At 35.8% G+C, this 15,227-nt stretch overlaps 1 protein-coding gene across 1 annotated transcript; it reads right to left on the bottom strand.

Moving 5' to 3' along the window:
* Positions 1-12,080: 12,080 nt before the first annotated feature.
* Positions 12,081-14,760, bottom strand: LOC145630298 (uncharacterized protein At4g14342). Its single transcript, XM_081682547.1, has 4 exons — positions 14,614-14,760; positions 13,053-13,138; positions 12,847-12,970; positions 12,081-12,363 (listed from the first exon to the last, which is right to left on the bottom strand). Exons 1-4 carry the CDS (start codon positions 14,617-14,619, stop codon positions 12,316-12,318), a joined length of 264 nt encoding a protein of 87 aa, XP_081538673.1. The 5' UTR covers positions 14,620-14,760; the 3' UTR covers positions 12,081-12,315.
* Between the last annotated feature and the right edge of the window lie 467 nt (positions 14,761-15,227).

Here is a 15,227-nt window from a genome sequence, read left to right as displayed (position 1 = left end):
ATATTTCGGCAATTATTCATTACGGGCGAAATAAGTCCAAAATTCCAAAAATAAAGGCTAATATCTTCGATTTTTGAGAAATTTTAGAAGTTTCTGGGCCCGGCATCGAAAAGCCTTGAGATTCTATAGAATACATCTCGGGGTCATATAATTTCGTTTGGATTCATATATGGTCATTATTTGTTGTCATAAATATTCAAGGTAGGCTTGAGTTAATGAATCGGTGCAAGTTGTAAACCGGTAGATTGGCCGTTTAAAGGCAAATTGGATGGCTCCACCCATCCAATTGGACTCCCGTAGTGTATGAGGGACCATTGTAAAAATTTCGGCAATTAAAATTGTCGGGCGAAAATAAGTCAAAAAATTCCAAAATTGAAGGCATATATCCACGCTTTTTGAAAAATTTTGGAGGTTTTGGGGCCCGGTGTCGAAAAGTCTTCAAATTCTATGGGATACATCTGGGGGTCATATAATGCCGTTTTGAACCATATATGATAATTATTTGTTGTCATAAATGTTCGTGGTAGGCTTGAATTAATGAAATCAGTGTAAGTTGTAAATCGGAAAATTGGTCGTTTAAAGGCAAATTGGATGGTACCACCCGTTAACCCACCCAATTGGACTCCCAAAGGGTATTAGGGACCCTGATAAATATTACGGAAAATTGTATTTCGGGGCGAAAAAAAGTCAAAAAATTCCAAAATTGAAGACTAATATCGACGGTTTTTGAGAAATTTTGGATTTTTCGGGGCCCGGTGTCAAAAATTCTTAAAATTCTATGGGGTACATCTTGGGGTCATATAATGGCGTTTGAAACCATATAAGATAATTATTTGTTGTCATAAATGTTCGTGGTAGGCTTGAATTAATGAAATCGGTGCAAATTGTAAATCGGTAAATTGGTCGTTTATAGGCAAATTGGATGGTTCCACCCACCAAATTGGACTTCCGCAGTGTATTTAGGGACCATGGTAAACATTTTGGCAATTTTTATTTTCGGAAGAAAAAATTCAGAAAATTCCAAAATTGAAGGCTAATATCCACGTTTTTTGAAAATTTTTGGCAATTTCGGAGCCCAGTGTTGAAAAGTTTTGATATTTTAGGGATACATCACAGGGTCAGATAATGCCGTTTGGAAACATGTATGATCATTATATGTTGTTATAAATGTTCGTAGTATGCCTGAGTTAATGAAATCCGTACAAGTTGTAAACCGATAAATTGCCCGTTTAAAGGCAAATTGGATGGTTCCGCCAACCCAATTGGACTCCTGGAGGGTAGTAGGGACCATAGTAAAAATTTCGGCAATTTTTATTTCCGGGTGAAAAAAGTCAAAAAAAATTCCAAAATTGAAGACTAATATCCACGCTTTTTAAGAAATTTTGGAGGTTTCGGGGTCGGTGTCGAAAAGTCTTTAAATTGTAGGGGATACATCTCTGGGTCATATAATGCCGTTTGGAACCTTATATGATCATTATTTGTTGCCATCAATGTTCATGGTAGGCTCGAGTTAATGAAATCTTGCAAGTTGTAAACCGGTAAACTGGACGTTTAAAGGCAAATTGGAGGGTTCCACCCACCCAATAAGACTCTCGGACATTATTAGGGATCATGGTAAACAATTCGCCAATTTTTATTTCTAGGCGAAAAAAAGTCAAAAATATCAAAATTGAAGGCTAATATGCACGCTTTTTGAGAAATTTTCAAGGATTGAGGCTTGGTGTGGAAAAGTCTTGAAATTCTAGGGGATACATATCGGGGTCATATAATGTCGTTTGGAACCATATTTGATCATTATTTGTTGTCATAAATGTTCGTGTTAGGCTTGAATTAATGAAATCGGTGCAAGTTGTAAACCGGTAAATTGGTCGTTTAAAGGCAAATTGGATGGTTCCACCCACCAAATTGGACTTCCGCAATGTATTAGGGACCATGGTAAACATTTCGGCAAATTTTTTTTTTGGACGAAAAAAGTCAAAAAAATTCCAAAATGGAAGGCTAAAATCCACGTTTTTTGAAAAATTTTGGCAGTTTCGGAGCCCAGTGTTGAAAAGTCTTGATATTTTAGGGGATACATCTCAGGGTCAGATAATGCCGTTTGAAAATATATATGATCATTATATGTTGTTATAAATGTTCGTAGTATGCCTGAGTTAATGAAATCCGTACAAGCTGTAAACCGGTAAATTGCTTGTTTAAAGGCAAATTGGATGCTTCCGCCAACCAGATTGGACTCCTGGAGGGTAGTAGGGACCATAGTAAAAATTTTGGCAATTTTTATTTCCGAGTTAAAAAAGTCAAAAAATTCCAAAATTGAAGACTAATATCCACGTTTTTTGAGAAATTTTGGAGGTTTCGGGGTTGGTGTCGAAAAGTCTTTAAATTCTAGGGGATACATCTCTGGGTCATATAATGCCGTTAGGAACCTTATATGATCATTATTTGTTGCCATCAATGTTCATGGTAGGCTCGAGTTAATGAAATCGTCGCAAGTTGTAAACCGGTAAATTGGACATTTAAAGGCAAATTGGAGGGTTCCACCCACCCAATAAGACTACCGGACTTTATTAGGGATCATGGTAAACATTTCGGCAATTTTTATTTCCGGGCAAAAAAATGTCAAAAATATCAAAATTGAAGGTTAATATCAACGCTTTTTGAGAAATTTTGAAGGATTGAGGCTCAGTGTCGAAAAGTTTTGAAATTGTAGGGGATACATATCGGGGTCATATAATGCCGTTTGGAACCATATTTGATCATTATTTGTTGTCATAAATGTTCGTGGTAGGCTTGAATTAATGAAATCGGTGCAAGTTGTAAACCGGTAAATGGGTCGTTTAAAGGCAAATTGGATGGTTTCACCCACCAAATTGGACTTCCGAAGGATATTAGGGACCATGGTAAACATTTTGGCAATTTTTATTTTCGGACGAAAAAAGTCAAAAAATTCCAAAATGGAAGGCTAATATCCATGTTTTTTGAAAAATTTTGGCAGTTTCGGAGCCCAGTGTTGAAAAGTCTTGATATTTTAGGGGATACATCTCAGGGTCAGATAATGTCGTTTGGAAACATATATGATCATTATATGTTGTTATTATAAATGTTCGTAGTATGCCTCAGTTTATGAAATTTATACAAGTTGTAAACCGGTAAATTGCCCGTTTAAAGGCAAATTGGATGGTTCCGCCAACCTAATTGGACTCCTGGAGGGTAGTAGGGAGCATAGTTAAAATTTCGACAATTTTTATTTCCGGGCGAAAAAAGTCAAAAAAATTTCAAAATTGAAGACTAATATCCACGCTTTTGGAGGTTTCGGGGTCGGTGTCGAAAAGTCTTTAAATTCTAGGGGATACATCTCTGGGTCATATAATGCCGTTTGGAACCTTATATGATCATTATTTGTTGCCATCAATGTTCATGGTAGGCTCGAGTTAATGAAATCGTTGCAAGTTGTAAACCAGTAAATTGGACGTTTAAAGGCAAATTGGAGGGTTCCACCCACCCAATAAGACTCCCGGACTTTATTAGAGATCATGGTAAAAATTTCGGCAATTTTTATTTCCGGGCAAAAAAAGTCAAAAATATCAAAATTGAAGGCTAATATCCACGCTTTTTGAGAAATTTTGAAGGATTGAGGCTCGGTGTCGAAAAGTCTTGAAATTCTAGGGGATACATATCGGGGTCATATAATGCCGTTTGGAACCATATTTGATCATTATTTGTTGTCATAAATGTTCGTGGTAGGCTTGATTTAATGAAATCGATGCAAGTTATAAACTGGTAAATAGGTCGTTTAAAGGCAAATTGGATGGTTTCACCCACCCAATTGGACTCCCGAAGGGTATTAGGGACCATGGTAAACATTTCGACAATTATTAATTCTGGGCGAAAAATGTCCAAAAATTCCAAAATTGAAGAATGAAATCGGTAATTAATGAAATCGGTGCACGTTGTAAACCGGTAATTAAATTGGTCGTTTAAAGGCAAATTGATTGGATGGTTCCACCTAAGGGTGTAAATGATCCGAGTACTATGATGTGTCTATTTTATATAGCATTTTACCCCTATCACTTGGTCATAATTAGTAGTGTTTTTGGCTCTTTAGAGCCACTTTTATTACTAATTTGTGTTTTCTAGTGTTTTCGTAGATTTGGTTGACTACTTTTTGCAGGGATTTGCACTTTTGGAGCATTTTCCCGAGATATTATAGAGCAAATACGATCACCGAAAAAGCACGACTAGTTTTTGTAGCCCAGGGCCGGTTTGAGCCATCGAACCGGTGATTAAGGGCTCGGTATAGGTGATACCGGGGCATTTGGACCGAGTATTCAAGACCCAAAGAGGAAACCCAGATTGGCCCGAAGAATTGGAGCCCAATCGTAGTCCAATTAGTGGCCCAAGAGAGCCGCCCGGCCAAAGAGGCTGGCGCCCGGTGACCCGATCGGGCGCGTGTTATTGTTAGGAGACGATTAGCGTCGTTTTAGTTTGTTTTAGTTTAGGATTTGTACGGAGTATTTCTCTCTACTCTTTCTTTACTCTCTTAATTGTTTTCATAGATTTTCTCTCTCTTATACTTTGTTCTCTACTTTATTCTTAATTCCAGATTTATTTTGGTAACGATTTCTCTTCTCTTAATCTTAGTTGCTTATTTTATTCCTTTGATCATGTCTTGCTTTATTGTTTTGATTAGTTTAGTTTTTATTATGTGTGAGTAGTTCTATTTCTAGGGTTTGTGGGGATCCATAAATAATATGAAGGGGTAATTTATTGTTGTTGATTGTCAATGCTAGATTAATTTCATATTGATTGATTTAATGCTCTGTGACTAGATTAGGCTTGATCTTTTATGCATGAGTTTGACAATATTGATTCGAGATTCGACATCTGAGAATTAATGTTTAGGTCTAGTGTCAATAGGCAGGTTAATTTATAAATGGTTAAGTCGAGATTCGAAAGATGAGATTTAATACCGGTAAATTAATTGTGTGATTGTCATACGTAGCGAAAGCCCTTTATGATCTGATTAATTGTGCATTGATGAATGTTTATTATATTCAACCCTGGAATATTATTTATTGGTAAACCTATGCCCTAGATCCTTTTATATATTATTTTCTCCTTATTCTTGATCTCCATAGTTTAGTTTATTATTCAAATATAAATATTGGTTACCTCATAATCTAGATTATATTAGTTAATTAGGAATAGAAAGACTCGTTTTTCTGTGGATTCGACCCTACTTCCCTATCTACATTAGTTAGAGGATTTAGGAATTACTTTTGATTTGGGGATACGACTTTACCCTGTCATACTACCTTGTTCATAATCAGTTCATTTAACTTAGGCGAGTCTGAGCACGATCTCGAGCTTTCAAGCAAGCTCTAAAATTTGTTCAAGCTCGGCTCATTTAGTACAATGTAGGTTCACGAACGGTTCATGAACAACTCGTTTATTAAACGAGTTGATAAATGAGTGAATCATGAACGAGCATAATAATAAAGGAGCTTTAATAATAAACGAGTTTCGTGCGTTGACATTTGAAAATCTCAAAAGTATCATAATAATTAAATCTTAATCGCACCGTATAAACTTAAGAGTTAAATTAACAAATGTGAATAAATCAATAATTCATGAACATAAATAAACCAGTAGTTCGTGAAAATAAATAAACGAGTTGTTCATGAACATATTTGAAAGAGATTATCTATGTTCGTGTCCAAGCTCATTTATTAAACGATATTTAAACTTTGTTCAAACTTGTCTCATTTATTAAATAAACGAACATGAACGAGCTTCAATTCAACCGAGCTCGTACCCGAGTAGTTTATTGATCGGCTTGGTTCATTTACACCCCTAATTCCACCTACCCAATTGGACTTCCGCAGGGTATTAGGGACCATGGTAAACATTTCGACAATTTTTATTTCGGGACGAAAAAAGTCAAAAATTCCAAAATTGAAGGCCAATATCCATGTTTTTTGAAAATTTTTGGAGGTTTCGAAGCCCAGTGTTGAAAAGTCTTGATATTTTAGGGGATACATCTCAGGGTCATATAATGCTGTTTGGAACCATATATGATCATTATATGTTGTCATAAATGTTCGTAGTATCTGAGTTAATGAAATCCATGCAAGTTGTAAACCGGTAAATTGCCTATTTAAAGGCAAATTGGATGGCTCCACCAACCCAATTGGTCTCCCGGAGGGTATTAGGGACCACAGTAAAAATTTCGGCAATTTTTATTTCGAGGTGAAAAAAAGTCACAAATTCTAAAATTGAAGACTAATGTCCACGCTTTTTGAGAAGTTTTGGAGGTTTCGGGGTCGATATCGAAAAGTCCTTAAATTCTAGTGGATGCATCTCTGGGTCATACAATGCCGTTTGGAACCATATATGATCATTACTTGTTGCCATCAATGTTCATGGTAGGCTATAGTTAATGTAATCGTTGCAAGTTGTAAACCGGTAAATTGGTCGTTTAAAGGCAAATTGGAGGGTTCTACCCGCCCAATAAGACTCCCGGACAGTATTAGGGATCATGGTAAACATTTCGGCAATTTTTATTTTCGGGCGAAAAAAGTCAAAAATACTTCCTCCGTTCTTTTTTTATTGCACCATAAGGGATTTCACGCTTGCCAATGCATTGCTTTAACTATCAATATCTTCAATTATACTTTTGTAAAAATTATAAAAATTTGATATTTGAAAAGTAGAGTTCGATACGAATCTAATTAGATCCCACATGACTATATTTTTCCTTATGTATAGATTACAAATGATGGTCAAAGAAGATTAAGTGAATAGTGTAAAAGTCCTAATGGTGCAATAAAATAAAAACGGAGGAAGTATCAAAATTGAAGGCTAATATTCACGCTTTTTGAGAAATTTTGGAGGATTCGAGGCTCGGTGTCGAAAAGTCTTGAAATTCTAGGGGATAAATCTCGGGGTCATATAATGCCGTTTGGAACCATATTTGATCATTATTTGTTGTCATAAATGTTCGTGGTAGGCTTGAATTAATGAAATCGGTGCAAGTTGTAAACCGGTAAATTGGTCGTTTAAAGGCAAATTGGAAGGTACCACCCGTCCACCCACCCAATTGGACTCTCGGAGGGTATTAGGGATTATGATAAAAATTTCGGCATTTTTTTTTCTGGGTGAAAAAAAGTCAAAAAATTCCAAAATTGAAGACTAATATCCATGCTTTTTGAGAAATTTTGGATGTTTTGGGGCCCGGTGTCGAAAAGTTTTGAAATTCTATGGGATACATCTCGCGGTCATATAATGGCGTTTGGAACCATATATGATCATTATTTGTTGTCATAAATGTTTGTGGTAGGCTTGAATTAATGAAATCGGTGCAAGTTGTAAACCGGTAAATTGGTCGTTTATAGGCAAATTGGATGGTTCTACCCACCCAATCGGACTTCCGCAGGGTATTAGGGACCATGGTAAACATTTCGGAAATTTTTATTTCCGGACGAAAAAAAGTCAAAAAATTCAAAAATTGAAGTCTAATATCCACGTTTTTTGAAAAAATTTTGAGGTTTCGGAGCCCAGTGTTGAAAAGTCTTGAAATTTGAAGGGATACATCTTAGGGTCATATAATGCCATTTGGAACCATATATGATCATTATATGTTGTCATAAATGTTTGTAGTATGCCTGAGTTAATGAAATCCGTGCAAATTGTAAATCGGTTAATTGGCCGTTTAAAGGCAAATTGGATGGTTCCACCAACCCAATTGGACTCCCTGAGGTTATTAGGGACCATAGTAAACATTTCAAAAAAATTTATTTCCGGGCAAAAAAAGGTTAAAAAATTCCAAAATTAAAGACTAATATCCTTTTGCTGATGTATTTAGCAGTAACATTTTGCTGATGGATCGTTTTCATGTAATATATGCTCCTCCTGATCCATCTAGTTGTGTAGGAGTGAACAATAGACCCACTTTTGGTCCTCTGTTGGACATAAACTCTAGCTAGCTTGCTCTTGATGCATACTATGTGCTGTAACTATTTACTTTCTAGCCTCACGTCTGTGATGGTTTAATATATTGCTCCCTTCTCACAAAAAAAAAGAGACTAATATCCACGGTTTTTGAGAAATTTTGGAGGTTTAGGGGTCGGTATCGAAAATTCTTTAAATTCTAGGGGATACATCTTGGAGTTATATAATGTCGTTTCGAACCATATATGATCATTTTTTGTTGTCATAAATGTTCGTGGTATGCTTGAGTTAATGAAATCGGTGCAAGTTGTAAACCGGTAAATAGGTCGTTTAAAGGCAAATAGGATGGTTCCACCAAGCCAATTGGAATCCCGGAGGGTATTAGGGACTATGGTAAACTTTTCGGCAATTTTTATTTTCGGGGGAAAAAAGTCAAAAAATTCCAAAATTAAAGGCTAATATCCACCCTTTTGAGAAATTTTGGAGGTTTCAGGTAGAGTTGTCAATTCGGGTAAATGGGTCGGGTTTGGGTCGGTAAGAGTGGGTCGAATCAACTCGGGTTGGGTTAATTCGGATTAATTCCATATCCTATGCGAGTCGGGTTGTGGTTTGGTCATGCTTGAGTCGGGTCATGTCGGGTCATAATTCTTATCGGGTTTGGGTCGGGTTTAGGTTGGGTTAATAACAGGCCGGGTTACATACATTCGGGTCAGGTGAACAATAGGTCGAGTTTAATTCGGTTTTTCACGGGTTAGGGTATTTCTCGGGTTCGAGTCGGGTTCGGTTCAAGTCAATAATTTACGGGTTAAAATTATGTCAGGTCATTCTCGGGTTTGAGTCGGGTTCTGTTCAAGTCAATTACTTGCGGGTTATAATCAGGTCGCGTCATTTTAAAGTCGGGTTATTCTCTTGTCCAAGTCGAGTTCGGATCAAGGCAATAATTTGCGGGTTATAATCAGGTTAGGTCATTTCCAAGTCGGGTCATTCTCGGATTCAAGTCGGGTTATGTTCAAGTCAATAATTTGCAGGTTACTATCAGGTTGGGTCATATTCGGGTTCAACTAAATATAAATAGATAATTATCATTTTTATCTTGGTAATTATTTTCTTTGACTATAATACATATTGTAATATACTAGGGAAATATAGTTTGTAATTTAGGAAGATAATTACCTTCTTTGACCATGAAACAAATATATACTATATTTAACTCTTAAATTTGAGGATGATGCTCCTTTCTTTTGCTCGCCTGGACCGACTAGGTCTCCTAGAAAAAATTCTTTGATCAACAATAATAAGGTGGTCTAAATTGCATTTAAGGTGATTTGAAATCGGGTGAGGAACAATTTGGGTTGAATTTAGGTTGGTCAATAACAAGTCGTGTTGATTTCGAGTCGGGTTAGTAACAGATCGGGTTGAATTTTTGGGTCGGGTTAGTTTTAGGTCTAGAAAAATTCGGGTCGGGTCAATAACAAGTCGGGTTGAATTTGGGTCATGTCAATAATAAGTCGGGTTGATTTCGGGTCGGGTTTGTAACAGGTTGGGTTAAATTCGAGTCGGGTTAGGAACGGGTCGGGTTGAATTTGGGTCAGGTTAGTAACAAGTCGGGTTAAGTTCGGGTCTTGACGGGTTAAAACGGGCTTGGGTCAATTTCGGTTCAAATCGGGTTCGGTTCATGTCTATAATTTACGGGTTACATTCGGGTTAGGTCATTTCCAGGTCAGTTCATGTTCGAGTTCGGGTCTCACATACTCGAGTCAACTCGGCTCTAGGGTTGGTTTGAGGTTGGGTCAGGTCGATTTTGGGTCACCATTTTTTCGGGTTCAGATGGGTCAGTTAAAAATCGGGTTTGATTCGGTATTTCGGATGGGGTCAACTTTTGACAGCTTTAGATGTCAGTAGAACGGGTCAAGTAGGAGACCCGCCCCATTTTTGCTCCAATGGGGGCGAGGATGGGTCTCGGTTTGGCGATGTAGACACCCAAATGTGTCTTCCCAAAACCAAACCCAGTGATGAATATATTTCCTGTCATTTGATTATCGAACAAAGTGAAAGTGTGGAAAGTCTAATGATGAGGATGTTTTTATTAAAATATTTCTCTTTCTGTTTTCAAAATATTTCTTTTCTTATTCTATTTTATGAAAAATAGTCAGTCCAATTTGGTTTGGTCCATGATAAGGGTCCAATAATAGTGTAATTGGATTGGGCTCGAAATAAGTTTTCCAATGATATATTATAAGCCCAATTCCGATGAATTATGAGGAAGTTATGGATTAAATTAAATTAGGCCCAATGATTTTTAAAGGTGGCCCAATGATCTAGAGTAGGGCTTACTAATTATTATATCTAAAGTGATTAGGATTGATTTTAATATTCTAGGAATATCTAGAAGGTTCTTTTTAATTGTAATAAGATTAGGATTATTAATTATATTCTTTTTTTATAAAAGATGTTTTATTTAGAATAAAATATATTAAATATGATTTTAAAACTGCTTGGACGCATAATTACTTGTAACCGGTTTTAAAGGTAATTACGCGTGTAAAAGCGCGTTGACTTTTGAACCAGCGCGAGACGAAAGAGTCGTCGCTAGGCGCTGGCCTTCGTCGCCTGGCGCTGACCTTCGTTGTCTGGCGACGAACTCCTGTCTTTTGCGACATGAGGTATTTTATTTCGAATATGATTTTCTTCGATCCCGTGCTATTTTTCCTATAAATAGGGGTCGTATCTCCCTGTTTTCAGATCATCAACACCCAAAATTCTCTAATTCTCTCTCTATAAAAGCTAGAAGCTTTCTCCCTCTCTCAAAATTCCTCACTCATTGGTTCTAGACACACCTAGCCATGTTCGAAGTTGCATTCGCCCTAGACGTGAAAGGGTTGATAATTTCTTAGGGTTTGGTCCTAAATTTCTATTTCAATTATTTATTTTAATTGTTTGTTTTAATATTTTTCTTGAAGTTACTAACGTGTGTATTTTGTTATTAGAAAGAGCTACGAGGCATCGAAATAAATAATTTAATTGTTTTATTGATATTTTAATATAGAAATCATGCTTAGATTGTTTTATTTTGGTTCCTAGTATCATGTTATGATGTTTTATTGCTTCGTAGTATCATGTTTAGGATAATAACTAAAATTTCTAATATCAATTATGTTTATTGTGATGCTTCCTATTTCAATCTTAATATTATGTTAGTATCATGTTAGAGCTAAAGCTTTAATCTTTGATGTTTAGTGACATGTTAGGGTTTGTTATTAATCTTGTTAGTATCATGCCTAAGATCTTGCTATTAATATTATGCTTTATTGTTAACATGATCATGATTATTGTTATTGTTATTATGTTGCTTGATGGTTGTTATTTGTTTTGCTTGATCATACCTTTTATGCATTTTAAAGGGAATTTGTACTTGTAATCACGCTTAATAAGATAATTAATAATCTTGTTTAGGCCAATATGATTATAATTCAAGTGATTGCCAATAATAGTTTTGTTTGTGTATTAATATTCAACCAACATATATAAACAGGTTTAGGGTAAACCTATAGATTATATGTTAGTCAGAAAGCGCACATGAATACGAGAAGAATAAAGTAGAGACCTAATTTTAGGGCAGGTTCAATCTCTTTTAGGTTGGATTTATACCTTCATCCCCGAACTTCCAGTCATGGTTCCAGACCTCTTGGATAACGGTTTACAAGTTCTTAAAACTTGTTGGCGACTCTTTTACTATAACTTCCTTCCCTTTGGACGCCACCATGCTTAAGTGTATGATTACAATGGGGCTCAAGATAAACCTTAGGCTTTATCTCCTCACAAGTTACAAGCTACCGCCATGAATTGCTCATGATCCATTTTGTAAGATAAACCTTAGGCCTTACATCCTCACAAGTTACAAGCTACCGCCATGAATTGTACTGGTACGAGGATGGAACTTTTGATTTTGCGAGGCTTAAATTTAGTTGAACTGATAACTTCAACTTTGTTTGAACTCTATAAAGTATAACCAAAAGCAAAAGACTAAAATCCAACTCTTTCACAACACTATCCTTTGTGGTCCTGAAAAAATAACACCACCACATTTTGTGGTCTAATAAAAAGGAGAGGGGTATTACACACATTCAAACTTCTTTGCTTCAAAGTCAATTTTCATTAATCTAAACAATCATTACTGTTTATAGAGACAGACAAATAAACAAACACATCCACCAAGTTGCTATTACATCATAATTTTTTAATACAGGATTCCGATGAGAGAAGGAATTCCTTTAACATTTTTATCCTCCAAAACTCTCAATGGAAACACACAATGCTTGTTGAACCAACATCAGAACTTATGGTAGCACAGTATACCATCATCCCTCAATCATCTTCTCTTTCAGGAGGAAGGCCACAAGGTAGCAGCATTTTCTGCAAGACATATAACAGTCATAAGTGAGAATCACAAGAATGAGTAATCATTTTCTCCAAGAAATATAACAGTTCCATAAGTGAGAATGGCAAGAATGAGTAATTCAGTACTATAGAAGTAACTCGCAAAGATATTAGTTCAAATAAGTTGTAATGCATGCCAAAACTTGGCATGTTAAAATAAAAAGCCACTGACAAATCCAAATCAAACTCAATAGCTCAGGGACCAACTGAACCAACTGTTCAGTTGTGTTTGCAACCTAAAATACGCACACCAACGTTATCCATTTATCCCTCCAAATGCAACATTTAAATGTACATATATAGATTCAGTTTGATAATATTCCTGTTCTGTGTTTAAATTACAAATTACAACTCTTAACTTGCATCAAACATCGGTTTCCTCTTAAGACCAATCCGGCACTAACAAAATTTACATGGACAATAACAAGACAACAAACATGAAGGATAGCATGAACAAACCTGCATGAAGTTGTAACGTTCTCTTCCAATAGACTCATTTTCTGCAACAGCAAAGTATGCAAGCATTGGGTAATGCCCAACATAGGAAGCATAGCTATCACGTTGGATGTTAACAGCCCATTCACTGTTCATTTAAATAAGAACAAATTAACCAATAAATCAATAAGTTATAAAGACATCCAAAGTTTATATGGAAGAAAATTTACAATCTGTTCAAATCTGCATGCCCAGTCCCAACATATTTAGCTTGAAGGTGCTCAAGCTGGGAATTGATGTTAAATCTATCACTGGCCTACATACACAGCAAAAAAGAAATCAGCAGGTTGAAACAAAGAAAGCAGAGGAAACAGAACCAAAGAAAGCAGAGGACACAGATACACATAGACCTAAAATCCAATACAAAGAAGTCTACATTACACCTATATTAGCTATGAAGCCGAGGGCTTGCACTCATTGAAAAAGAAAAAGAAGGAATCCAAAATAAAATTAAATTAGGTGATGCAAGTAACAATGCTAACGGAACAGAACTCAGTAGCATGAGCACATTCTGCAAATGTGGTCAATATATCCTTCCTTGCTATTTGGAGATGCTTACTATTGTGAGTATGAAGGGGAGCTTTGATGTGAATCTATTGTTAGGGATGGTAGTTTTACATCTTACATGGGAGGCCGCAGGCCCTTATGACAAGACTATTATGGGGTAGATTTTGAATGAGCTGGAACTTGCAATTCTAAAACACTCACGGTGCTTGTTTGATTTTCTGGCATTTACAAAAATCAAAATAACCAGACTATATTGCTCATGGTTATATTTAGGAAAAGAGAAAGGCAATAGAATCCCTACGCTTTGCAACTTTAACGCAGATTTGGATATTACATTTAAGGGAACTATAGATGACATTATTGCATCTAACGCCATGGTAGTTGTCTTCTTCGTCTCTTAAAGGTGGTCGAGGGAATGAAGGGCAAAAATTTAAATGCTAGTAAATTATAAATGGCCTAATAAGTAAGGTGATGGGCAACTATGAGGTGATAGAAGCTCGCACCGCTGCTTAGGGGTTCTCCTTTGTCAACAGGCCATTGAAGAAGCAACACGGCCAACCATTAAAGGGTGTAGTGGCTAGTCTTTAAACAGCAACTTTAATCAGCTATAACACCCATCAAAGTAGCAATAAGAGGAAGCTAAAATCAAGGGATCCCAATAGCCATATAATCCCAAATTCCCAACAGTCGAAAGAATAAATAATTGCAACTTTGGTTGTTTTTACTACAAGAACTTCCAACAGGCTCTGACTATATGGCTTGCAATCTTAAGATAGCACCTAATTCTAGCATTAAACAAAAGGGTGTTCATCCTTTTCGATTCTGAACAATTAGGGTCAATATGTAAAAGCCTGGAATTGATTAATATGATTAGGGTTCTAAATACAGTACTTGAGAAATCAAAATAGATGCTCTGACTATATGAAATCATAGAATTAAAGCTTATATTACTTGTAATTAACAAGAAACAAAATGTTTCATAGAAGTAGTTCTTTCAAATCCCAAATTCTGCCACCCAATTTCTCAATAGAATACTTTGTTTGATTGAACAGAGTAAACCCTAAAAAACCCTACAACAAAATTAAAATTTGGGGAAGTTCGAGTACAATTCTTAATTAAATAACAGAGATATAAATTAACAAAAGTGGAGAAATATTAATGTTATTGGGAATTTAGGGTTAGTATCTGCAAGAAATAAAGAGTGTAAAGTAAAAAAAAAGGTACCTGCATATTCACGAATTTGTTGTTGAGAATTTGGAAGATGACCAAACCACTCAAATTAATCTTTCTACTTATTTATACGCGAATGCGATAGTTGTCGACTCAAGAAACCGACATTTGTATGTGCTATTTCTCTATTTCAAGGCTTTTTTTTTTTTTTCCTATTATGAAGTAGTAAAGCGTCTGTTGTGATTTACTGAATTGAACTAATTGGAGATAAACTGATTGGAGATAAAATAAACTGAATTGAATATTTTAGGAAATTAGGAAATTTCAGGTTTTTTTAGGCTTTATTTGGTTCAATATTAGTAAAGGAAAAGAAGAGAAAGGATGGGAAGGGAAGGGAAAAGAAAGGAAAAGAAAGGTGATTTTATTTTCCAATATTTGGTTGATGAAAGGAAATGAAGGGAAGAGAAAGGAAATTACTTTTATTTTTCTCTTTCCAGTCAAATTCCTCCAATTTTGGGAGGAAAGGAAAGCCAAAATTTTGTTAAGAGACTTTCCTCTCACTTCCCTTCCTTTCCTTTAGATTTTTATGTCATTTATTCAACCAAACATGGGAATATGATTAAAACAATTTCCTTTTTTTTCTTTTCCATCCAAATCCCTTCAACCAA

This window comes from Chenopodium album, chromosome 5 (genome assembly GCF_948465745.1).
Source record: "Chenopodium album chromosome 5, dcCheAlbu1.1, whole genome shotgun sequence".
Lineage (NCBI taxonomy): Eukaryota > Viridiplantae > Streptophyta > Magnoliopsida > Caryophyllales > Amaranthaceae > Chenopodium > Chenopodium album.
Note: the sequence above shows the minus strand (reverse complement) of the source record. Positions and strands in the feature narration are given on the sequence as shown.